We start from the raw sequence: 27,890 nt of genomic DNA, 5'->3' as shown, positions 1-27,890 counted from the left end.
TGAAAACCCATAACAGTACAGTGAACAGCGATAGGCTTTTGCCTTGAGTTAGGATACCCTCGATTGGCTACAACTTCACTATTACAGTAAATTAGAAATAACCTTCCTCTCCTTACCACCATCCCCCAAGCTACTTCAAGGAAAATCCATTGAACCTTGACACTGGGTGGGGAGGAGATGACAAAATCACCACTGAGAATTTAGAACCACAAATAGAACTCTTGCTGCATTTGCTGTCTAAATTCATAATTCCTGGGTGGTCTAAAAACCCTACATTGAGGGCCTCCCTGGTGGCGCAGTGGTTAAGAGTCCGCCTGCCGATGCAGGGGATACGGGTTCGTGCCCCGGTCTGGGAGGATCCCATATGCCGCGGAGCGGCTGGGCCCGTGAGCCATGGCCGCTGGGCCTGCGCATCCGGAGCCTGTGCTCCGCAACGGGAGAGGCCACAACAGTGAGAGGCCCGCATACCGCAAAAAGAAAAAAAAAAAAAAAAAAAAAAAAACCCTACATTGAAATTCTCACACTTTAACATGCATCAGAATCACCTAGATGGCCTATTTAAACAGATTGTTGCTGCCCCCCCAACAGATAAATATATATATAAAATTGGTGTAATTTCCATGTTATTTTTGACCAATTGTCTATTATTATCAACTGCAATGTTTAATATCTAGAGCTTGATGGCAACATAAAATTTTTAATGAAATTTAAAGTATATTTAAAATATATTAAGTTTTATGTATAAGTACTATATAATATACACATATGTGTATATAAATACATGCAGAGGAGTATGATAAAGTGATCAATGAAGACTCAAACATAAAAGTATGCTCCTCTGGGGTAAAATTCTGTGGGGGGAAATAAAATACAAATATGATTTCAAGGTGAAAAAGGAACAATGTAAAATATACAGCAATTATAGACTAGATTGTTCATGGATGTTTTAAAGGATGCAAGTAAATCTCCAGACACTAGAGTATTTATATTTATATTCCATTGGATACATTTAGGAGTGATATTAATATTTTAAAACATCAATATTTTTAATATTCCTGAAACTACATCCCTGGCAATTATTTAAACATTATGATAAAAAAAATTAGATGCCAACTTAAAAATGTAAAAGGAGGTAGTTTAAAATTTTATTTGGGCATCATAAAATGGGCATTAGACCTAAATAGACATTTCTCCAAAGAAGACATATAAATGGTCAATAGGCACATGAAATGATGCACATCACTAATTATTAAAGAAATGCAAATCAAAAATACAATGAGGTACCACCTCACACCAGTCAGAATGGCCTTCATTAAAAAGTCTACAGATAATAAATGCTGGAGAGGGTGTGGAGAAAAAGGAACCCCCCCTACACTGTTGGCGGGAATGTAAATTGGTGCAGCCACTATGGAAAACAGTATGAAGGGTCCTTAAAAAACTAAAAATAGAGTTACCATAGGATCCAGCTACCCCACTCCTGGGTATATATCCAGAAAAAACTCTAACTTGAAAAGACAGATGCACCCCAATGTTCACAGCAGCACTATTTACAATAGCCAAGTCATGGAAGCAACCTAAATGTCCATCAGCAGATGACTGGATAAAGAAGATATGGTATATATACACAAGGGAATATTACTCAGCTATAAAAAAGAATGAAATAATACCATTTGCAGCAACATGGATGGACCTAGAGATTAGCATACTAAATGAAGTCAGACAAATATATATCACTTACATGTGGAATCTAAAATATGATACAAATGAACTTATTTAAAAAACAGAAACAGACTCACAGACACAGAAAATAAATTTTGGTTACTAAAGGGGAAAGGGGGGAGGAGGGATAAATTAGGAGTTTGCGATTAGTAGATACAAACTACTATATATAAAATAGATAACAAGCTCCTACTTTACAGACAGGGAACTATATCCAATATCTTGTAGTAAACAATGATGGAAAAGAATCTGAAAAAGAATATATACCTATATATAACTGAATCACTTTGCTGTACATGAGAAACTAACACAACACTGGAAATCAACTATACTTCAATTTTTTTTTTTTTTTGTAGTATGCGGGCCTCTCACTGTTGTGGTCTCTCCCGTTGCGGAGCACAGGCTCCGGACACACAGGCTCAGTGGCCATGGCTCATGGGCCCAGCCGCTCCGTGGCATGTGGGATCTCCCCGGACCAGGGCACGAACCCATGTCCCCTGCATCGGCAGGCGGACTCTCAACCACTGCGCCACCAGGGAAGCCCCTATACTTCAATTTTAAAAAAATTATTTGGGGGATAAAAAAGCAAAAAGGTTTAAAGATCACTGCCCCAAAGTACTTGTGAACATGTGCAGCAGGAATCATGAATAAAAATGTTCACAGCAGCATTGTTTATAATAATGCAAAATGAGAAACACCACCAATTCCATCAACAATAAAAATGGATAAATTGTGGTATATTCATTCAACGAAAACAATGTATCAATGAAGATGAATAAGCTACAGCTACAAACAATAACATGGATGAAATGTACAAATAATGTCATATATTTAGAATGAATCCTATAATATTCATAACCAAGCCTATTATTTGAGGATACTTATGGTTTAGAGATGCATAACTGAGTGGTGAAGCTATAAAGAAAGATAAGGGGACTTCCCTGGTGGCACAGTGGTTAAGAATCTGCCTGCCAATATAGGGAACATGGGTTCAAGCCTTGGTCCGGGAAGATCCCACATGCCATGGAGCAACTAAGCCCGTGCGTCACAGCTACTGAGCCCGTGAGCCTAGAGCCCGTGCTCTCCCAACAAGAGAAGCCACCGCAATGAGAAGCCCGCGCACTGCAACGAAGAGGAGCCCTCGCTCGACACAACTAAAGAAAGCCTGCACGCAGCAACGAAGACCCAATGCAGCCAAAAATAAATTAATTTTTTAAAAAAGTAAACAACTTAAAAAAAAAAAGGTAATGAAAATATTTGTTTTTCCCAGAAGCAGGGATAATACAATAGAAGGGCACAGAGGGAGATTCTAAAAAACACCCATTCTATTTCTTACAGTGGGTGATGGTACAAAAGGATTCACTTTATTAGTCTTTAAAGATGTATATATGTTTTATATACTTTTCTGTATGTAAAATATATTTCATAATAAAAATTATTTTTAAAAATTACCCTTTGATCCAGCAATCTCTACCTGGTAATTTATCCTAGGGATAACATCAGTATACAAAGAACATATGCACAATAATTTTTATTTGTTTGTAGTAGTAAAAAAATTGACCGTCAATAGAAACAGCTGAATACTTTGTCCGACATCCCTACTATGGAGTATCTTGCAGTCATTAAAAAGAATCTGAAGTATATTCCTTGAGGAATTTTCAAAATGTTTTAAGTGAAAAGAGCAAGATGCAGACAAGTATTCATAATACAATCCACTTTTATAAAACAACCACAAAATCCCTATATATGTGTATATATTATTATATCCATGCATAGCACAAAGGTTCAGAAGATAAACACCAGGTTAGTTTATCTGGCAGTTAAAGGTGTGGGGGATAAAAAGAAGAAAAAGAAAACAAACTGGTGTGCACATATATATATGAATAAAGAGATGTACCAACTAGTGTACCAAAGTGTCAGTGGTGTTTATCTTAGTGGATTTTCAGGTAATTTTTATTTCCTTTGTTATACTTTTATGTGTTGTTTCAAGATTTTAACAACAGAATTCAAGATTTATAAATAGCATACATTACAGTCAGGAAACACTGAAGTAGATATCATTTGGGACAAAGTATTTCTAAGATCTAGAATAAATAATATTCCAATTGGTAACATCTATACAGAAGCAGCCCTGGATGGTCAGTTTACAAAGCGGAGAGTAAGTCACACACTGCACTAGGGAAGCTTTTTTCAAGGTGTATGCTACCATCGGTGCCTCCCATGTGGTAATGTGCATACAAATCGCCTGGGCATTTTTTTTTTTTTTTTTTTTTTTTGCGGTACGCGGGCCTCTCACTGTTGTGGCCTCTCCCGTTGCGGAGCACAGGCTCTGGACGCGCAGGCTCAGCGGCCATGGCTCACGGGCCCAGCCGCTCCGCAGTATGTGGGATCTTCCCGGACCGGGGCACGAACCCGTGTCCCCTGCATCGGCAGGCAGACTCTCAACCACTGCGCCACCAGGGAAGCCCTGCCTGGGCATTTTTTTTTTTTTTTTTTTGTGGTATGCGGGCCTCTCACTGTTGCGGCCTCCCCCGCCGCGGAGCACAGGCTCCGGATGCGCAGGCTCCGGATGCGCAGGCCCAGCGGCCATGGCTCACGGGCCCAGCCGCTCCGCGGCATATGGGATCCTCCCAGACCGGGGCACGAACCCGTATCCCCTGCATCGGCAGGCGGACTCTCAACCACTGCGCCACCAGGGAGGCCCTGCCTGGGCATTTTTAAAATGCAGATTCTGTTTCAGTACGTCTGGGATGGGGCCGATATTCTGCATTTCTAAGAAGCTCCCGAATGTAATGCCATTGGTCCACAGACCATACTTTGATTAGCAAGGTGGTGAGCACTTGGAATGTGAGCACTAGGGTGGTGAGTACTAGGCACTTTTGCAAATATTACATCATTTAATCCTTACTACAACTTTCTGAGTTGTATCATTTCCATCTACAGATGGCTGAACTGAAGCTCACACAGTATCAGAAGAATACTGATGATAGAAGGGAAATAATGCCCCTTGGGTAATGTAGTTAATGAAGCCCCCTTTGAGGGCTCTTTCCATGCTAAATACAATTATTTCCGATTTTTAGATACCTTCTTTGATCAGGAAAACACTAGCATCATAATCTAACATAAACGTTCCACAAGTTTACATCTCAAGGCAAAACGCGATTGCAAATCACCTAACAAAGTGAGTACTAGGTGTGATTCTTGGACCAGCAGCATCAGCAGCACCTCGAAACTCGTTAGAAACACAAATTCTCAGACTCCATTGCAAACTTACTGAATCAAAAACTCTGAGGGTGGGGGTGAGTCTCATGCCCACTAAAGTTTGAGAGCCACAGAACATCAATAAAGGACTAATGAAAAAAAGAGTCAAATGACTATTAAACTAATTTGGGAAATACTGAATTAAAATGAGTTAACCAGATTTTTTTTTACCGCAGAACTTTGTTATAAAACATGCTTGGGGGGCTTCCCTGGTGGCCAAGTGGTTTAGAATCTGCCTGCCAATGCAGGGGACATGGGTTCGAACCTTGGTCTGGGAAGATCCCACATGCCGCGGAGCAACTAAGCCCGTGTGTCACCACTACTGAGCCTGCGCTCTAGAGCCCACAAGCCACAACTACTGAGCCCACGCGCCATAACTACTGAATCCCGCACGCCTAGAGCCCGTGCTCCACGACAGGAGAAGCCATGGCAATGAGAAGCCCGTGCACCGCAACGAAGAGTAGCCCCCGCTTGCCACAACTAGAGAAAGCAAGCGTGCAGCTATGACGACACAGTGCAGCCAAAAAAAACCCCCAAAACTTGCTTGGCTACAGGACTCTCTCTTCCAGGAGAATCTTATAGGACCAGTGTTTAATAGGATTAAACTCTCAATGATACTGTCCCAAAGCAGATTTTGCTCCATGGGGCCTGAGGGCTAAAGGCACACACCTGAAGTCAGATAAACTTAAGTATGAAAATGAGCTCTGAAAGTATGAGTAATGGTAGTACAGGAGTAGTAATAGTAAGAATAGCAATGATGATGATACTACTACCAGTTCTTTTCTGTTTATAAAAGGTATACAGGTATTACTGTAAGAAAACATATGACAAAACCTAAGAAGAAAATATAATAGCAGTATTCCTACCAGTCAGATAACCAATATTTAGTATATGGATATTACCTTCTGGTCTTTTTTCCTTATGGATACAGATATACATGAATTTGGTAACAAAATTACCAAAACAAAACCCATACTACTTTACACTTATTTTCATAGTGTTATATTTTTGTTTCCAAACAATCTGTCCACTAGACTTCTTGAGGACAAAAGTTATTTTCACCTTTGCATTCTCAGTACCAGAAAGCCTACCAAGCCTACTGCAACTGGTACTGAATATTTTTTTACTGAGTGAATAAGAAACAAAGAAAAATCAGATGCAGACTGTGTATGATAATGAGAACAGTTCAAGTTTCCTCCATACTCAATTTTAAAGCCAGCTAAAGTACAAAAGAATATCTAAGTGCTGTGCTTTGGCTTATAAAAGTCCACTGTCACATTTTCATATATAGTATAAGAAATATTTTTTTCTAGTCCTTGCCACTTTATAAAACTACTTTCTTAAAAAAAAACCCTTAAGACATTAAGTATGTGGATACATAGCAAAAGCAAGAATAACGTCTATGGAGTGCTAGACAATTTGGTTCCCAACGGACCTCAACTTTCCGTGGTGGAAGCTTGTCAGATTTCTCAAATTCCTCCAGAGCTCTTGACTCTCCTACAGAGGAAGATTGCTTTCAGAACACCAAGGAATAATGCTGACAGAACTAGTTCACCACCCCCTCTGAAAAAAGTGAAACCACCTCCTTCTCTGAAAAAGTAACAACATGCCCCTTTCTACAAGTATCATTAGGACTCTCTTTAGTGAACTAACCTACAAGAGGATACTCCTCTAGGCTGCTGTCCTAATCATTTGTTCTTATACAGCAAATTTAATTACCTTTTTGGAGTACGTAATAATGGGAACTGTCTGCACTAGTATATTCAAATCCAAGACATGGACATAGTTGTAGTTGTTTTTTTAAGCCTCATTATTCTTTAGTCTATCCTGGAAATTGAAGCCCAAGAGAATGAAAGATGAAGGTCATAAAACAAGTTTTATTGACCTCAAAGTAGAACTTTTCTCACCATAACCAATGACCCTTCCAAAAATATTTAATATATGAAAAGTGAATGCAGCTAACCATGCCCCAGATTGCTTTTAGGAATTTTAGTCAGGCCCTTTTACTAGCTTTTTAAGAACACTCTTCTCCACAGGTACTAAAGGAATCCCTAGGCTGAGGTTCTGCCATCCTAATCACCTTTCTCAATCCATGTAGCTTAATACATGCATCATATTAAAAAATGAGCAGATCCTCCTGTTCTCATCCTTGGTGAATATGGAATCCATATTCAAGACTTGGTACATCTGTCTCATTGTCACAACAGCCATAAGAACTCCTTTTTCTGGTTCTTGCATAAGACTGGAATTTCTACAATCTAGCTGTTATTTTAGATTACAGTTAAGTTGCACACAGAACTTAATATATCTTTGACTCATTTATACTTCCTGGACTCATATATGAAAATGAAATACATAGGCAGAAAGAAAAGTATGTGTCTAGCCACTGTCTACTTAATTTTTAAAAGATTTAGACTAAACCAAAAACATAATAAATTCCCAACTCCTGCATCTTTGTTCAACCACTTCCCTACATTCCTTGGACAAGTTAAATTTCTCCCATGCTTAGAAATACCCTAAAAAAACAAAGTTTCCTGAACTTTGTCCTTTTCCTGAGAATTGACAATTTGCAAATAAATTAACCACTATATCCCACTTTGATACAGTGTATACCATCTAAAACATTTAGTATGATTCAAAAACTTTGCCAATGGACAAAGTATAAGGATAAATAAATTTAAGCATTAATTTTAAAATTAAATTTCTCTTTGAGATATTTATACACTCAAATGTTCTATTATAAATCTATCATTAGTTAAACACTTTGGGTATTCTTAGGCTTAGTGTCCACACATTACAGTGTTACTGTACAGTATCTGATTAGGGAGGGAGTGGCGTGAAAGGGATAGAGAAAACATGAGTGGCAAGAGATAATTTTATTAACCTTTACAATGTCTCCCATTTTTAACTTACAATTACCCCAAACCCTCAACATGAAAAAGTACGTTATATGACTCCATTTATATGAAGTTAAAGTACAGGCAAAACTAATCTATGATGACAGAAATAGGTAGTACTAATCAGCCTCTTGGAAGTAGTGTGGAAATGACTGAGAAGGAGCATTAAGAGAACTTTTGGGGATGAAGAGAGTGTTCCCTACTTTGATAGTATGTTGGTTACACAGTGTATTGTCAAAGTATTTGTCAAAACTCTTCAAATGTACACTTAGGATCTGTGCATTCCAACATATGCAAAAAAATCCTAAATTTTAAAAAAGGGGGAAAAGTAGTCGCTTCCTTTCCACAAAGAGGTCAGTTCCCAACGGTAATAAAATTAGAGAAGGCTCAGGGAAAAAAAAAAAGAAAAAAGACAGAAAAGAACATGACAATTACCCAGCTTGATGAAAACAGGGTCCATGTTACAATTACTACCATCAGCACTGAGTATATAACAGACGCTCAATAATTTGTTCTACACATAAAATTTCAAGTATAATAATAGAACTATACAAAAACATCAGAGAGCTTTACAAAAAAAGTAAAGAATTTAATCAGAGATGAAAAAAATTCACAGACTAATGGTTCTTAAATCAATTTAGGATGATAGATCCCTTTGAGAATCTGATGAAATCTATGGATTATTCCTACTAAAAAATGAACATAAACCACAAAATTTTGTATGTAATTTCAAAAGCTTTATGGGCCATCTGAAGTTTATCCATGAAATACTCTGGGACCTACTGACTATAAGCAAAGAATCTCTTTCTATAACTAGACAATTTCAATATTTAATATGAATAAAAATTGTTCAATAGACTACAGCAGATGATCACTGCATTTTTTTCTTTTGTTCGTAGGTTTTTAAAATTTTACCAGCTCACTCATTTTTATTGTTTCACAGAAGATTTCAAATATACTCATTTAGGGCTTCCCTGGTGGCGCAGTGGTTGAGAGTCCGCCTGCCGATGCAGGGGACACGGGTTCGTGCCCCGATCCCGGAAGATCCCACATGCCGCGGAGCGGCTGGGCCCGCGAGCCATGGCCGCGGAGCCTGTGTGTCCGGAGCCTGTGCTCCGCAACGGGAGAGGCCGCAGCAGTGAGAGGCCCGCGTACAGCAAAAAAAAAAAAAAAATATATATATATATATATATATATACTCATTTAACCACCTTTTAGATAAAGAATTATTTATAACTTTCTTTTAGGTGCAACAGCTATCTCAAAGTACTTTCTTTACAGTTCTAGCTCAATCATTTTTCTTTCTCTCCTATTGGTAACATATTATATAAATAAAAAGACTGCATTTTCCTTAAACAATAAGGATGTTCAAGACTTATCATAGTGTGGTAGGCAGAATAATGGCCCTCCAAAGATGTCTACAGCCTTATCTCTGGAACCATGCTAGGTTACATGGCAAAGTAGAATTAAGGTTGCAGATGGAATAAAGGTTGCTAATCATGTTCTTAGAACAGGGAGATTATTCTAGATTATCTAGCTAGGCCTAACTTAATCCCCAGGGTCCTTAAAATGTGGAAGAGTGATACAGAAGAGTCAAAACCAGGGAGCTGGCAGTATGAGAAAGACTTGGCCCAATGTTGCTCACTTCGAAGGTGGAGGAAGGGGTCATAAGCCAAAATATGAAGGTGGTCTCTAGAAGCCAGAAAAGGCAAGTAACAGGTTCTCCCTTAGAACCTCCAGAATCAACCTGCTAACACTTTGCTTTGAGCCCCGTGAGACCTATTGTGTACCTCTGACCTCCATAACTATAAGACAATAAATGTGTGGTTTTAAGTCACCATGTAGTCCCTGGTGGTCCAGTGGCTAAGACTCCACGCTCCCAATGCAGGGGGCCTGGGTTTGATCCCGGTCAGGGAGCTAAATCCCACATACAGCAACTAAAGATCCCGCATGCTGCAACTAAGACCCAATGCAGCCAAATAAATAAATATTAAGTCACCATGCTTATGGGAACTTGTTACAGCATCCATAGGAAAATAACACACATGGTGAAATGAAAAAAAGCACTGAACTGATTCAGAGCCATTATGAACTAACTAATGACTTTTAAGTCATTATACCACTTAAAAGCCAAATTTCTTAACATCTCAGAGCTTCAGTCTTCTCATTTATAGAAGGAGGAAATTACGTTCTCTGACTCTTGCAAAGTGTTACTCAAAGATATAGAGTACGTAAATATGCTTTTATAAACTATAAAATATCTAGATATGACAGCAAAATTACACAAGATCAATATGAACACAATAACATTCATGCTATCATATTAAAATATATTCAATACATACACAACTAAGAGTTCTAGAAACAAAGCTTGATTAATATTTATTGGGGCTATTTATAATATGTGTTTTTCAAAGTTTTATGCCAAAAAAAATCAGCATTTAAACTTGTAAAATATCTCTTCAGTGGTAAAATTTTAAATGGGAAGAACTAAGTCTTCTACTACATACTTCTATATTCCATAAAGAACATACCACATAGCAATTTCTAAAGATGCTATACATATAATAAATTATAATAGAGAAATTAATATTTACAGAATTATGTCACTTGGAGTTATGGACATTTCTAAATCATCTTTAATAAAACAGAAGAGGGATGATGTGGATAAATACCATCCACAGAATTTTTAAGAATTAGTTATTACTTTTGGACTTCTCCCATCATACTGCCACAATATTCTCCTCTTCTTCTTACTCTTAATTACTCTTTAAAGGAGTTCAAGTGTTCCAAAAAATGGGAGAGAGACAGCCAAGGGCCCATATAATTTAAATCTCTATTAAATTAGACCCAATATATCTAAGATATTTAAAAATCACCAAAAAATCTTGCCATTAATAAAGACCCTTTCTTCTTCATTTATAGGAAGCAGTAGACTTTTAAGTACCATTTTAATAATTTAAATTCATAACGCTGCACCATTAGAATTGACACAATAAATCTAATACATAAAAATTTAATCTTAGAAGTCAACAGCCTGGGAAGAAATATTTAAAACATATAAACAGCCAAAGACTAATCTGTAGAATATACAGTAAACTACAAATTGATATAAAATAGATGAACAACCCAACAGAAAAATGGGCAGTCACTGAGTAGGCAAGTCAAAAAATATACATGGCTAGTAATAAACACATGGAAAAATGCTCATTTTCACCAGCAATCAGGAAATGCAAATCAAAAATTTTCAAGTGAAATGGAAGAAAAAATAATAACATCTAACACCAGCAGAGCTATAGAAAATTTAGTACTGTCATACACTGGTGCAGAATATATTACTAATGCCTTTGAGGGGAGTTTCAATATCTATTAATAATTTTCAACCAGAAAATTCTACTTCTGGGAATCTGTTGTATAATAAAGAACCTGTCTGGTCTTGGTTCCTGGGTTCCTGACACAGAGCTTCTAAAACCCTTGGAATTTTCCCAGTGATGAGTGTTTTCATTATTCATTAGCTCCTTGGATGGCACCTGACTTTATGCTAATGAGATTATTCAGGATGGAGTTAATCATCAGAAAGACCAACCACTAGAGAAAAGGGATGGGGGCTTTGAGCCAGGTCAATCTCTGCAGAGGAGAAATGCAGGTGGCCTAGGGACCCCCAGAGAGTGGCTGACATCTGAAGCGAGGGCAGTCTTCTCAGGTCAGTGCCCTTAAACCTGTTGAGTCTGACACTAACTCCAGATGGTTGGTGTCATTATAGTATCCACCTGAGAAAAATCTGTACATATGTACATTTTCATAAAGATGTTTATCCCAACACTGGAAAAGTATAAACATCCTAAATGCTTACCAATAGAAGAATGGTTAAATAAGCTACGGTTCGTGCATATCACAGAACAGTAAGTAGGTAGCAGTTAAAAAAAAAAGTTACATTTCCATGTCCTCCCACATAAAAATCTCTTAAACACATTAAAGAGAAAAAAGCAGGGTTTACAAGAATATAGTATGACCACATACTGTTATTCTTAACAATAACAGCCTCCCTTGCAAAATCACATACAAAACTGGTTTTCTCTGTACTTATAAGTAAGTGAATTTGTTAAAAAGTTAGGAAGTATACATATAAAAAATGATAACAGTGACATCTAGGAGGAGAATGAGATCACCAGAGGAGGACTGAAAGGGACTTACATTTCATCTGAACTGTCTAAATTTCATAGAAATGGATTCATCTTTCTTCTGCAATTAAAAAAGAGAACTTGCAGTTAATGGCTAAGACTCTGCGCTCCCAACGCAGGGGGCCCGGGTTCGATCCCTGGTCAGGTAACTAGATCCCGCATGCCGCAACTGAGAGTTGGCATGCCACACTAAGAGTTTGCATGCAGCAACTAAAGAACCCACATGTCGCAACTAAAAAGATGCCACGTGCTGCAATTAAGACCCGGCGCAGCCAAATAAATAAATAAATATTTTTTTAAAAAAAAGGATGACTTCCTGAACATGTTTATCAGCCTCTGTTCAGTCCAAACATCCTAACTAAAATCATTATAAATGTATTTTTTAAGGGAATAAGCCTGTAAAAGGATGGAGTAAATAAATTAAAAAAAAAAAAAAGCAATGCCATCCATTAGACTATAGAAACAAAATAAATGAGTGGTAACTTTCACCACAGAACCAGGAAAGCAGAGTAGCAACCTGATTTACACCAAGCACAAGAATTTGCAGGCAGGCAGAAGAGGACAAAAAAGAGTAAGATTCACTGCAAGTCCGTGTAAGAAGCAGTGAGAGCCCCCCAGTTGTCCTCCCTGACTTCAAACAACTAGGCAACTGTTCCTTCTCAACCCTACCACTAGAGGTTTGAAGAGGGAAGTTTCTGGACTTGGGGACAACAGGAATAGCTAAAGGCAGAGGTACCTACTGATACTGAATATGAAGATTAAATGAAAGTACCATATTGAGCATTAAGTCTCCCAACTTTCTTCTCAGTCTGCTCCTAGAACATTGGTATAAAAAAGAATGTCCTCCAGGTAAGAAAAGTGAAAAGCCATTCTGGAAAATATGACCAGCCAAGAGAAAAGACAGTAATTTACTATTCCTAAGAAAATGGCCCAGATAGATGACCTTACCTGCAGAGAGAGCTTCCAATCAGCTTTTCAGTGCCTTAGAGAATGAGTAACCAGCCAAAGATGATCAAACATTCGAAGAAAGAACCTAATGAATGACTGAAGCTAATAAACAAAAGGAAAATGCAACTGGGAAGAAACTAATCAAGAAGAAAAAAAAAAAAAAAAAAAGCATATGCATACACACATACACAAAAACACATTTTAATATTCTTAGAAAAAGATATTATACCCACAAAACAAAAATAGAATGTATGAAAAAATTCATTATAAAAAGAAAGCTTTTGGAAAGTAAAAAAGATTACAGAAACAAAAATTCACTAAAAGGTTAGAAATAAAGTTGGCAAAAAAAATCCCCCCAAAAATAGATTGAAAGAGATTTTTTTTAAAAAGAGAGAGAGAAAAGATAAAGCAAAAGATCACTCTAGGGCTTCCCTGGTGGCACAGTGGTTAAGAATCCACCTGCCAATTCAGGGGACACGGGTTTGATCCCTGGTCCGGGAAGATCCCACATGCCACAGAGCAACTAAGCCTGTGCGCCACAACTACTGAGCCTGCGCTCTAGAGCCCGTGAGGCACAACTACTGAACCCACATGCCACAATTACTGAAGCCCACGTGCCTAGAGCCCATGCTCTGCACAATGAGAAGTCCGCGCACCGCAACGAAGACCCAACACAGCCACAAATAAATTAATTAAAAAAAAAAAAGATCACTCTAAGTGTCCAACACTGAAATAATGAGAAAGGAAATTGGAAGAAGACATAATCACAGAAATAATTTTCTAAAAACTACCCAAAATGAAAGACAAGAGTTAGCAGATTGAAAGAGCCTGCCAGTATGCAGTGCAATGGATGAACAAAGACGTATCTTAAGATATACAATAATGAAATTTTATAACCCTAGGGCTAAAGAAGATCCGAAATGCTTGGGGTCGGGGGTAGGTGGAGATGTTTCACACAAAGGATCAAAGACCAGAATGGCATGAGTGTGCTCAACAGCAACACCAGAAGCCAGAAAAAAGAGCAAATTTAAAAAATTAAAATTGAGGAAAAATAATTTCCAACCTTGAATTCTATATCAAGTCAAACTGTCAATCAAGAGTGAGGGCAGAAATAAAATATTTTCTTTCAGACACTGAAGTCTTAATGTCATTTACTTTACACACATTCTTTCTCAGTAAGACATAGAAGAGTGTGTTCTACTAAAAACAGTGTAGTACCTGAAGAAAGAAAAGACATGAGACCAAGGAACTAGGAGATTTAATCTGAGAGAAAAATGAAACTCCCAGAATGATAATGAACAGAGACCTCCCCCAATAACTAATTCAGAATGGGGTTGGTCAGAAGGCCCCAGGAGAGATTTAACAAAAACATGAAATTCACAGAATACATACCTTATGAACAAATGCAAATATACAACTGAGGGAGGGTTTGGCGACTACATGCAAAACTAAACAAAAAATTTTTTTAATTGTACAGGAAAAGAAAAGCAGCCAACTGTGAACAGGATGCTGAATTAGTAGAAGTTAATTACACTTCACAACTAAGATACAGAATAAGTAACATTTAAAATACAATAAATGCAGGTAGTTCATCTAACTTCTGATTCACATCTGCAAATAACCAAGGAAATTATCTACCCTACACACTTCTTATGAGACGCAAATGAGTTAGTGCTTGTGAAATCACTTTCCAAATCCATAAATTAATACATAAAATAGTATTAGTTCTATATTTAAAAAGACACTAAAAGTGGTCTATAATATTAAATATTCTTCATTTACGTTTTTTCTTAAGGAAACTAATGACATTCCTCTGAAGAACTCTTTAAGTGGCAAGATGGTGGAAAGTGAAACATGGGAGTTACTAAGGAACTGAGATTTCAAGGTGACCAGATGTACTTTCTGAAGACATGTTATAATAGACGGGAAATCTGAAAAATTCCAAATCAAGACCTTAGAGATCTCAGACCAGAGCGTGTCAAAACACCAGCAAAGCAGTATATTTCTTTATCAAATGCCATGTCAACCAGGTTGCCTGAGATGCAGTAAATCATACAATATAAAAATGCTAAGTTTCTCAGATACTTCCCTGGAGAAGTAGCATACACTTAACAAAAGGACTGACCTGCCTTAACTTCTCACCAACCATCTCCCCCAACCATCTCCAACCACTCATAAAACATATTCAGACTGATTAAGAATGTTTTGTAACACAGTCAAATGGTTATGAAAAAAAGAGCTATTATTAAGCACAGCATAATTTTATTTCTAAGACAACTTTATGATTGTCCCCATTTGTATAGTCCACATCATACCTATTTTCTTTGGCTCAAAAATTCAGTTTACATATACCTACTTCACACAAATAAAAACATAACACTTCTCTCTGGAGAAATAAGTTTTTATATATGATGTAAATAAACAATAATTTTGGTGATCATTAGCCTTGTTATCAAATACAAAATGTACCTGAAGAACACTGAATATTTACAAAGTTTTTACCATCTGACTAACACAGTAAATGCACTGTAAAACTTAATTCAAACATTCAGGGGAGATTCGTGGAAACAGACATATAGAAAAACTAAAACTAAAATTTTGGATTTTTTTTGCAAAATCTGAGAAGTTGAGAAGAGTAAAGGACATGGTCTTCCTGAAGAGGGTGAGAATGAGAAGAGGGATGTGAGTCTTGAATGTTTTCATTTTTGATGGAGGTTCAAATGTTAGTTTAAAATAATGATATAACATACCTTATACAGATTACTTTAAGCCTCACAATACCACAAAACAAGATTTTTATCCTGATTTTAGAGATGAAAAAACTAAGGTAAGGAGGGATTAAATAACTTGCTTAAGGCCACACAGTATGGATGGACTTAATCCAGGCAGCCTGACTTGAAAACCCAAACTCTTCCCCATAATAACAGAATACCGCCTGCACATACAGAGAGAGCATTCCATCTCCTTCACTTCGGTGACTGATTTATGGATAGGCACAGAACTCAAATCAGAGTCCTTCCACTGGAGCTGGAGGGAAATATACCCTTCAGGCCACTCAGATAACATGTGGATGGAAGTAAGGGCGAGCCTTCAGGCCATCAGCTTAAAGAAGGCCTAATAATCAATACAAGAGGATAAAACTAGGTAACAAGCAAAAGGAAACCAGGGTGTGGATGTGCACGCACACACACAGAATCGCTCAATTTCAGCTCCACGGACCCTGGTTCCCGAACTTGTTCCTTTGATTCTGTGGGCTATTTTAGGATCCTTTCTAATAATTTGAGACAATATACTGTTTTTCCATTTAATGCTATTTTGCATTGTATATCTATCAAGTGCAGTTGAAAAAGTCTTCAGATTCTCTGACTACAATGTAATATTCCTAGTTAATACTAGAGCTGTGCAGCATTGGTGACATAGTGGTGCACAGAGCTGCCTTCCTAGTTGACACTAGAAATAACAAAGGGTAGCAAGAACAACAACAGTAAATTTACCACCTAAAAATTTACCACAGCTACATTTGAAAATAACTCGCAGGTTAAAGAAAAAAATCTAAATGTAGTTAATAAAATTATTCCTCAACAGAGTTGATTTAAAATGAAAAAAGTATACTTAATGACAATGAAAATACTAAATGTCTAAAGCTGTGGGAAGTAACTGTATGTATTGAAGAGTAATCATAGCCTTAAATGCTTGTATTATTTAAAAAGAAAAATAAATGAACTAAGAAGCTAGGAGAAAATAAAATTAACTACAAAATGAGAAAATAAAAGATAAAACAACTAATGAAATAAAAATCAATAATAAAAATAGTAGCATTTATTGTTCAAACCAAGACCTGGCTCTTTCAAACAAATTACATGTAACAATCCATTATATATATATATATATATATATATATATATACACACACACACACACATATACATACATACACACACAGATATATATGGTTTCTTTGTTCTTTTTCTCAGCTCACATGTATACAAATAAGGTAAATTAATGAACTATCACAGACTAATCACAATTCAAGCAAAGATTAGGAATTTATTAAATTCCTAATGGTCAGAATTTATTAAATTCAAATGATGCAATGTACTTACTCTTTTTTTTGATATACTAAATTTCTTTATTCTAAAAAAAAAAAGAGAGAGAGGGAGCACACACACACACACACACACTGAATAAAACAATGATTCTGACAGCTATTACTCAAAATGCACCTACCAATATGCACTTGTTAAGTACCAAAAACCTCATTTGAGTTTTCATGGGGAGAAAAAAAAAAGATATGGATAGTTCTAAAAATTATACCTTGCTTGAAGAAGTTGCCCCTTCTAAAGGGCAATTTCAGCAATAAAGATCAAATGCCTTGAACAAATGCATATCTTTGGTTCTAACGATTCCTTGTCTCTGATAAATTTCTAAGAACTAGAGAAATATAAAAATTTGCATGCCAGGATTTTGACAGCAATAGTATGTTTAATAGTACCACCAAACTGCAAACAAACTGCAGTTGACCACTGAACAACACAAGTTTGAACTGTGGGAGTCAAATTATCCATGGACTTTCCTCAATATAGTAAATACTGCAGTACACCATCCGCAGTTGGTTGACCCCCCACACCTAACCATGGATGTGGAGGAATGGTGATTTCAGAGGGGGATACAAATGAAAATGGACTGCCCAGAGCACCTGCACCCCTAACCCACATGTTGTTCAAGGGGTGGCTAATCCTTCACTCCTCTACATCTAATCCAGTTGGCTCCATCTTCAAAGAACCGGATATCTAGAGTCTGGCAACTCTTCACCAATGCCAGTGCCGCCACCACGTCCAAGCCACTGTAATCTCTTGCCAAGAGTTTTTGCGTCTTTGCTTGACTCTTGGTCTCTAGGGTCTACTCCCACAGAGCGGCCAGAGCAATCCTTTAAGAGCCTAGGTCAGGTTACGTCAATCTTCTCAAAAAAACTCTCTAATGCTTCCCCATCTCTCTCTAAAATGAAACTCTAAAAACCAGGTCAATGGTTATGAGGCATTTCATGAGACTGCCCCACCCCACTCCTCTCATCTTCTACCACCCTCTGCACTCCAACTACACTGATTTCATAGCTGTCCCCAGAACACATCAGGTACATTCATTACAATCACACCTTTGCACCTTTCTAGTTACTGTTTTTCTGCCTGGGTTTGCTTCTCCCCTAGAGATCCTTCATGGCTTACTCCTTAAGTCTCTGCTTGAATGTCACCTTATCAGAGAGGTTATCCCTAAAACCCTATTTAAAATAGAGACAGGGGCTTCCCTGGTGATGCAGTGGTTGAGAGTCTGCCTGCCGATGCAGGGGACACGGGTTCGTGCCCCAGTCCGGGAAGATCCCACATGCCGCGGAGCGGCTGGGCCCGTGAGCCACGGCCACTGAGCCTGAGCATCCGGAGCCTGTGCTCCGCAACGGGAGAGGCCACAACAGTGAGAGGCCCGCGTACCGCAAAAAAATAAAAAATAAAAAAATAAAATAGAGACAAATCTCCACCCCACAATCTCCATCTACCTTTCCACTCCATTTTCTCCATCACATTCTACGCCATCTAACACACTATATATCTTACTTGTTTGTTTACTGTCTCTCCCAAGTAGAATATAAGGCCCATGAAAGCACGGAGCTTTCTTCACTTCTATATCCTCAGGACAGTGCAAGGCAAAGTAGGTCTTCATTAAATATTTATTGAATGAATTCTGGAGTAGCAGGCAGTCATTAAAAATAATGCTGTAAAAAAAAATGATAGAAGAAACTGATGAAGTAGAAAGAGGATTTTATCAAGAAATATGTAACCCATGGATCAAAGAAGAAATCACAAGGGAAATGAGAAAATATTTTTAACTGAATGTTAACAAAACACTTCAAAATTTGTGGCATTCAGCTAAAGCCAATTCTTGGAGGGAAATCTGTAGCTTTAAAATCTTTTACTAGAACATCAGAAAGGTTTAAAATCAAAAGAATATACAAGAATGACTTTCAATTTTTCTATCGAAGACATATATATGGAAAAAACAGACATCAACATTTTTTAAATTTAATTTTATTTTATTTTTGTGGTACGCGGGCCTCTCACTGTTGTGGCCTCTCCCGTTGCGGAGCACAGGCTCCGGACGCGCAGGCTCAGCAGCCATGGCTCACGGGCCCAGCCGCTCCACGGCACGTGGGATCCTCCCAGACCGGGGCACGAACCCGTGTCCCCTGCATCGGCAGGCGGACTCTCAACCACTGCGCCACCAGGGAAGCCCCAGACATCAACATTTTATTCTGGTTATTTCTCGTGGTAATATTACAAATGATTTGCAATTGCTTACATGTGTCTTTCTGTATTTTCCACATTTTAGTTTTCTCTAATGAACACACATTATTTTAATAAAAAACATTTTAAACAACTTCCTTTCCTTTAATTTCCTTTAATTGTAGTCGCTGGCCTCCTACTCTGCCTGTATCTTAAAATTCTTGCTCCCCGGGATTCCATGCTTGCTCCTCAATTTACATCCATCCCTCAGTATCTTTTTTTTTTTTTTTTTTTTTTGTGATACGCGGGCCTCTCACTGTTGTGGCCTCTCCCGTTGTGGAGCACAGGCTCCGAACGTGCAGGCTCAGCAGCCATGGCTCACGGGCCCAGCCGCTCCGCGGCATGCGGGACCCTCCCGGACCGGGGCACGAACCCGCGTCCCCTGCATCGGCAGGCAGACTCTCAACCACTGTGCCACCAGGGAAGCCCCATCCCTCACTATCTTAACCACTGTTCAGCTTCACTTATAATCTGCAAACTGACAATTTCTCAATTTTTTGTAATGTCCTAAATTAGAGACTTACAGTTCCAATTGTTTAAAAGATGCTTCTAGATGGAAATCCTCAAAATTTAACAAGCCTAAAAGGACTCATTATTATTTCCTAAAACTTGTTCTTTTCTTATTTTTAATATTGGTTAATGACAACACTACACACCCCCGTTCTCAATTCTATCAGCTGTATATTAGAAATCTCAATCAAATCCTCTTCCTCACCTATGCCATGATTTCAATTTAGGCATCTTCCACCAATTATATTCTAATAGAGTCCTAGCTTACCTTCCTGCTACCACTCTCCCGCTCTTAACAAGCAATTTAATCATGATCAGGGCAATTGTATACAGCTTTGAAGGCTGCCATCATATAAACTATGATTGTAATGGTGCCCCTGCCCTGATCATGATACCACCCTGCTTTAAAACTTGGTTAAGTAAAACAAACTTGTAGCACTGCAAAATCCTTCAACAACTGGTTCAAGGCTATTCTTCTAGCTTCATGTTCTCATCCATCATTCCTCCTTGCACCCTACAATATAGACACACAACTTTTCAAGATTCCATATCAAAGCCAAGGCTTTTGTGGATTCTTCTTTAGTCTGTACTGTCCTCCCTGCAGAAAACTTCTAAATCCTTCCAAACACAGTTCAAATGTTATCTTCCTCTGTGAGGTATTCTTAGACTGCCCTAGTATTGATACCTCAACAAAGTATTTTGTTAACAGTCCTATTTATTATAGCACCTGTTACAAGTGTATAATCATCTCAAATTCAACTGAGAGCTGAGCAAGAACAGCAAGAAGCCCCATGTTTGTACCCCTGACAACTACAATGCCCAGCCCCTAGGAGGGGCTCAATTCATGTTTACTTAAACAATCCTTAGCACCTACAATATTACAACTTCTTCAAAGTAAATAAATAATGAGTTCAAAAATACGGTTAGAACAATTGTATGTTTAGCTGGTCAACCTAAGTCTATAACCAGTGTGGCCACACGTGATCCCTGCCTCCTGATATTTACACCTTTCTGTCATTCCCTCCCCCTTGAGTATGAGCAGGACCTGTGACTTGTTTATAACCAATGGAATGCAGCAAAGGCAATGGGCTGTGTGTGATTACATGTACATATTTACGTAAGAGTGTAGCACCAACCCATCTTGCTAGTCTCTCCTTTGCTGGCTTTGAAGAAGCAAGTTGGCAAGAGCTTAACAACCATGATGAAATGAATTCTGCCAGCAACCTGAGGGAGGGAGCTTGAAAGCAGACCCTTCCCCGGCCCAGACTCTAGATAAACACCCCAGTCCTGGCCAATACCTTGATTGCAGTCTTGCCGAGGACCCAAGCTAAGCTGCACCCAGACTCCTAACCCATAGAAACTGTGAGATCATAAAGATGTGTTGCTTTAGGCAGCTAAATTTGTAGTAATTTAATAAGCAGCATAGAAAACTATCTGCAACTGAATACTATCAAACCTAAGGTATTTCTGAACACTTTTTTCATACAAAGGGCATGTTTGCCCCAACTTCTAAACACTTAAATAAGCGTAGAACAAATTTAATTCATTAATAACACCAGTCAAGTACATACATGCAAAATTAAAACATTTAGGAGGTACTGTGCTACAAAAAGCAGTTCCTATACTTCTTTAACTCATTTGCTAAAATACCCAGTTGTACATATACCCAGTATATACAATAGGTATAACATTAAGGCAATTCTTACAAAAACAAGATAAATAATAAACTGAAAAAACCTGGTATCTAATTAGTGGTATTGGCAACCAGAAAATAAATAAGAACCTACTTACTTGTTACCAGGCAAAGCAATCAAATTGGAGGCAGATGGAGGACTTGCTGTAGACACTACCTGTGAGTAAAACAACAGAGCTCTTTCTGGCTACGCGGACAGCAAGGCATCAAAGGTACTTAGGTCAGGCAGCTCTCATATCAGATAATGCCCAGTGCAACACAAACCACTCCTCCCTCTGGCACACCTTCCACCTTGCAGTCAAGAAAACTCAAAATACTCCCAAAGCAAAGACTTCCATGGCAGAGTCCACACCTTAGCATAACAAAGCATACAACACAAAGCATCTCCCTAGAGTGTTTAAAGATTATGTGAGATCACAAGTGAGAAACATTAACCATCAGAGTTCTTGTGGGCTGCTTTTGGGGGGGGGTGACGGGATAGTGGTTAGAAGAGTCATTTTTCTTAAGCAACAGCAGACATTTCTCTTCTACTACCCCATAAAAGCCTTCAATTTAATAAAAGAACATTCAGGAACAGAAAGTAGATTAACCACAACATCCCCAGTTCAAACATTTTAGCACTAGATACTGGTAAGAAGTAGTGACTGAGTACAATTCAATACAGTTAATTAATGAAGATAATCTAACACCTGAAAACCCACATCCATCTTGAAGATTAAGAGAAATAAGTCTGCCAGAAGTACAAATTTTATTTAACATATTGTTTTAAGTGATAACCTAAACTCCTCCAATAAAAGGAAGCACGTTTCCTAAGTAACAGGAGGCACCTGAATTACAATCAGACGACTGAAATACTCATAGGCACAACACGCCCAAAGAAACTCAAGCCAATCAATTAGGAGGAGGCCAAAAGCAACCCAGTACCATCAGTAAATTGTCTAGATTAATTCATTTTACCTTTTTACTTCCAAACTCATGGATGTAAGAGAAGCCCACATGGTTTCTCTAGAAATGAACTCCACTGACTGGTATAATTTTATAGTCCAATTTACCTCTGCCATTCTTGCTGGATCATTAAACACTATTTTACCACGCATATAATTGATTTTATGAACATTAGCAACTTGATAGTGGAAAAAATGTAGACACACAATAGAGCCAAAAAAATCCTAAGATACCACCAAGTCTTTTAAATATTAGACTATTCCCTTAAAGACCTGTTTTAGAACAAACGTGATAAACAAGAAAAGGCTTTTGTTCACTGTAATAGTATTAAACTCAGCACTTTGAAAAGAATAACTAAAAGAAGAAAAATCTACTTGACCTAAAAACTCCTAAATGTTTTATAATCATATTCTGATATACAATAATTCAGTTCTAAGAAGTTCTAGGAAATCTCTGTAAACAGAAATATGTGAATTAAGCACCTCCCTTCTGGTTCTCTAGAGGGAACTAAATAAGAGCGAATATAGCCAAAATACATGTCCCAAAGAGAGAAAAACATAAACCAACAAAGAAAACCTCATTTAATTTGGTAATTCATTATGACAGACCTAGTAACAATTCAACTTGTCAGACTTCTAAATTTTTTTTTAGAAAGTGGTACTGTTTAGGTTTTCCTTTTCTATAAGTTACATGACACCCTCTAAAGGAAAGATAATTTTGAATCTTATTAGCACCATATTTCCCTATTAGGAGACAGTAACAATACAAACATCGATTAAAATAACTTTTATAAACTTATAGAAATAACTTTCCACTAATTTAGAAACATTCCTTTTCTCAAGTTTCAGATGGAGTTACTTTATAATGCCCAAACATGTGTACAATTTGTAACTGAATCAACACATTAACACTATAATAGATACTAAAAAATTAACTCAATACGGACTATAATAAAGCCTAGGTTTTAAAATAATAAGATTCATCACCTGGTTCCCTAAATCTCAGGATGATGACAAACATGCTTCTATTAAGTTTCCCTAATGAGCCCATCCACTGAAATACAGGTAAAAATCTCATTAAAGCAAATGCCGCTGGAAAGATGCTTTTTCACCTAAGTGTATTCCATCTTCCGGTCTTAACTAGGATTTAAGGTACTGGCACTTTGATCTGTTGCCATAATTTAACAAGAAAAAGTAATTTGTGATCCTCTTCCAAACTTTCTCAACTGGGGTTCCTCATCTGAATCACCAAACACAAGATTATTTGAATGACTGTCTTCTTAAATTTCCTAAGATACATAACTAGAAACATTCTAAATGCACAGGAGAAAAAGGTTAATTAATTGCATACAATAGATGCCTTACGACATCAGGGCTCCATTCTCTACAGACTTGGTTAAGAAAGGCTGCCACAGTTCTCAGTGTCACTGTGCTTCCACCAGGCCCCAGTCATCCTAACCCCCAAAATACTAAAAGAACTAAGTGCACAAATCTAGGAATTTAGATAAGAAAAAAGATAAACGCTATACTTCTCCAACTTTCAGCAACTAGGTCTTCTTCATTTGCTCTTTTACTATGAATTAACAGCACAGGTGTCAACTATTTGCCCCTGCTCTGAATGGAACATATTTCAAAAAATAAACCCATACAAATATACTCTTTGTTAAAAGCAATTATCAGCCCTATAAAAAAAACTGAATTAAGACACTCCATCAGTATACCAAAGAAATAAAAACTACTGATTTAACAAACCTTTTCCTATTCCCCCTTCTTTAGCAAGCTTCTAAATATACATAACTGCTAAATGCAAATTTTAATCTTAAAAAGATAATCATTTTTAAAAAAACAGCTTATTAGCCTTTATTCTTGCACTAATCTTCCATTCTCAAGAAACTGTCTTTTGTTATTCTTCGATGTGGTGACTACAGTACCTTCAGCTGTGTTAATTACGAATCACAAATCACAGTATGGTCAGCACTAATTCTTTTTCTCAAAAACAAAAGTTCTTTTTAAGGGCCAATCTTAGGAAAAGTCAGTATTTTTACTTACATGGCAGAAATCACTTTAATAACAAGTAATTAAAGTAAGGTGACTAAAGAATTGCTCTATATTTTGAATATACAAACCAGTATTAAGAAGATGGAAAAAACTAGACATGTCATTCCCATTTTTAATTTATGCTAAGCGGAATGCTGATAGTACAGAACAGAGCAGATAAATTACGTTGTTGAATATTCCACTTTACCAACCACCTACTCAAATTTCTCACATTTATAAGCACATGAGTAAAAGGGGTACAGAAATGGAAATGATGTTTTCACTATTCATCTGTGCTCAACTGTGAATGTAGGTAATATCATGAGGCATAACGCAAAGATATGGAAACGTTTATCTTCTATAGTCTGCATCTCTAACCAGAGTTAACTTCTACTTCTTTTCATGAACTGGGAAGCGAGGGTGTCTTAATTCATTTATCATTAACCGTTTTGACAAAAAGTTCATAAGCATAAAACATAATTGAAGAGGTAGAATTTGTTTTCCTCAGATCAGGGGCACCCCTACCCCTCTGTTTCTACATAAACACATATCGTTTAACTACTAAAACTTCCATTTTTCAGTGTCTTTTCCTGAACTCTAGTGAACATGGCTTTTCAAAAGCACCCAGAGCTTTTACTGCATCTTGTAGGCAGTTATGATAATTAGTTTATCTCCTTAAGAAACTGTTTTCAATTTTTTAATGCTCTGTCCAAATTAAGCAGGACTCACATTAACCATTATCTAAAGTAGCAGTTTACTGAGGTTAAAAATGTACTTTTCATTAACACATTCATCCAATTAAAGTGTACGCAATAGGTGGGACTATTTACACAGACATAAGAATTACAGTTTTATAATATTAACAGTCACTCCAAAGGCGATAACTCCCTTCTTCAAATACTCATCTGTTCGTTTCAGACTCTGACTTTTGGCCTTTAAAAACTGCTCACCACTCGAGTCACCAGATAGAACTACATTTAGCAACGGGTCTTCTCCTGACTTCCTGCTACTAAAACCCACAAGCACCAGGGCTGTTGTGTCGGTTTGTTTTTAAAACAATATTTGCTCCCTTCACCTCCGGGGGGCAAACAAGGTCCTTCTGGACTAAGGAGCCGCGAAGAGGTGAGAGTGAACGCTGTGTTAAAAAAAAAACAAACCAAACACAAGGGTCGCGCGGCAGCGGCGCTGCAGAGGTTAAGAGGCGATCTCTCTCCCCCCGCTCCCTGCCTCAAGAGGGGTGACCCGGCCCGGCAGCGCGGCGAACCCCCGGCGCCCAAGCTGAAGGAGAAAAGGAGAAGGGTAAAAATAAGCGCAGCCACGGCCCACGTGCCGCCCGCGGAAGCCAAGGAGGGAAGGGGCCATACCTCCAAACATGTGCGGCGAGAGGTGAGCTGGTAAGGAGCCGATCACCAGGCGTGGGCCGCCGGGACCCCCGCCCGCCGGCCGGTCCCTGCCGCCGCCGCCGCCGTCCTCGGGGCTGCTGTGAACCGAGTCCTGGGAGCCGTACGGGCCGCTGCTGCTGTTGGGGATGCTGAAGGTGGACTGCGCCGCGCGGGCCCCCGACGCCACGGTCCCCACGGCCCCGCCTAGGGAGCGGCTGCGCGGGGCCGCCGAGGCCGCCGCGGCGCCACCGGAGGCGCTGGGCTGGTGCGCGCCGGGCACCTGAGCCGGAAACCTCCCGGCGGCCGCAGCTCGCGCCCCGCCGCCCGCGGTCCCGTTGGCCCCTCCGCTGCTGCTGGAAGGTAAATCCGAGCCCGAGTACGCGCGGGTGCGGCCGTTAGCAGCGGCCGGGCCGCTCTGCTTGGCGCCCATGTCCGCCCTGTCCCGGGCCGGGCCCGCGCGCAGCGCCCGGGGCGCCGGGAGTGGGGGAGCGAGCGCGTGAGCGAGAGGGCAGGGTCGAGGCGCCGAGGCCGGCGCAGACAGAAGCCCGCACGTCCAGGGCCGCAGCCCGGCGCCCCGAGGGGCGGTCTGCGCCCGGCGCGCTCTTCTCGGGGTTGGCAGGCGAGACCTGCTGCCTGACAGGGGGCGCGGGAGACGAGGAGACGCGGAGAGGAAGGAGGTCCCGGCTCCCGTGGGCGCCGCTCGTTGGCTCCGGCGGGAGGGGCGGCTCAGGTGGCTGCGCAGCTGCCGCTGCTTTCGGTTCTGGTGCGCCGCGACGGGCCGCTGCCGCTCTCTGCCGCCGCCGCGCTCTGCGCCGGGAGCCTCGGCACCGCCTCCTCCCGGGCGGCCGCCGCTACCGCCGCCATCCTCCTGCTCCCACGGCGGCTCGCGGGTGAGTGGGAGGCGCCCGCCCAGACTCAGCCAAGGCCACCTTCCCTCCTCCCCCAGCCACCCAGCTGTTATTAACGGAGAAGGAGGAAAAACGGGTGGCGCGTGAGGGGAGGACGCAGGAGGGGAGGGAGGGGCAGCGCGTGCTTCCCGGCAACCGTCACCGCGCTCCCCCGGTGAAGGAGGGGCGGGGGGGGGAGGTGGGCCACGAAGGTAGGGGTGCCCAGGAGGGGAAGAGGTTCTGCGGCCCTCTCACCGGAAGGCGGAGAAGCTGCGCTGCTCCGGGATGCGCCAGGGCCCGAGTGTTTGGGTCGCGCGCGGTGACCCCGCCCCCTGGCGCCGCCCTGCGGATTGGCTCCCGCCAGCCTGGCCCCGCCTCCCCCAGCCGCGGCCTTCCCGCTTCGGCCTTGTCTCGCCTAGGTGCCTTGGTGTGGTAGGTGCTGCCACCCGCGGAATCGGTGATGGACAGGTCGCTGGCCCCGCCCTCTCATGCAGGGCGCGCGCCCCCTCTCCAGCGCAGGACCTACGCCGATTGGAGGGACCGAGCCCCTCGGAGCGCCAACCAGAAGGCGGCCCCTCCTGCCGCACGTGGCCCTCGGACGCCGGACTCGACCATGGGTCTACTTCACCTTTTTCCAGCTGGGGCTGGGAGTGGCTCGGTCCTGTGTCCCGAGTCATTTAGTTTGGGTGGGTGTCAACTTCCTCCTTGGTGTTACTCCGAGTGTGTCGTTTAAATAGAAGCTCACCAATACTGATGATAAAAGACTGAAAACAGAAGAACCGAGGAGGCAGAAGCCAACTTGATCTGAATTAGATCTATCCCATTTAAACACTCTGAGTGTGGAGAAAGCACAGAGTTGATAGAACTAAGGATAATCCAGCCTGATCTTCAGTTGTAGGGCAAAAACTGTGGTGCAGAGAAAGCACCCGATTCAGGAGGCCTGAGGTCTAGGTCTGGGACCAAAACTAAGTTACGTGTAATAAGCAAATTATTTTACCTTTTTGAACTTTAGTTTCCTTACCTGGGATTTTGGTATCAAATCTCGAGGGTACCTGCTGTTTTAAAATCCTGTAATTTCTCTAAAATGGCAATTAATAAA

General features: G+C 39.9%; 1 protein-coding gene across 2 annotated transcripts in view; it reads right to left on the bottom strand.

Moving 5' to 3' along the window:
- ZNRF2 (zinc and ring finger 2) overlaps positions 1 to 27,040 on the bottom strand; it is a 98,224-nt gene extending 71,184 nt beyond the window's left edge. The window contains exon 1 of one of the 2 annotated variants that reach the window (XM_060108099.1): positions 25,887 to 27,040. In XM_060108099.1, coding sequence (XP_059964082.1) covers positions 25,887 to 26,334 — 448 coding nt within the window. In that variant the 5' untranslated portion in view covers positions 26,335 to 27,040. The remainder of the gene's footprint in view (positions 1 to 25,886) is intronic. The other variant, XM_060108098.1, reaches the window with a different exon arrangement.
- Between the last annotated feature and the right edge of the window lie 850 nt (positions 27,041 to 27,890).

The sequence above is a fragment of the Mesoplodon densirostris genome, chromosome 9, assembly GCF_025265405.1.
Source record: "Mesoplodon densirostris isolate mMesDen1 chromosome 9, mMesDen1 primary haplotype, whole genome shotgun sequence".
Classification (NCBI taxonomy): domain Eukaryota; kingdom Metazoa; phylum Chordata; class Mammalia; order Artiodactyla; family Ziphiidae; genus Mesoplodon; species Mesoplodon densirostris.
This window is presented reverse-complemented; position numbering and strand designations above follow the sequence as displayed.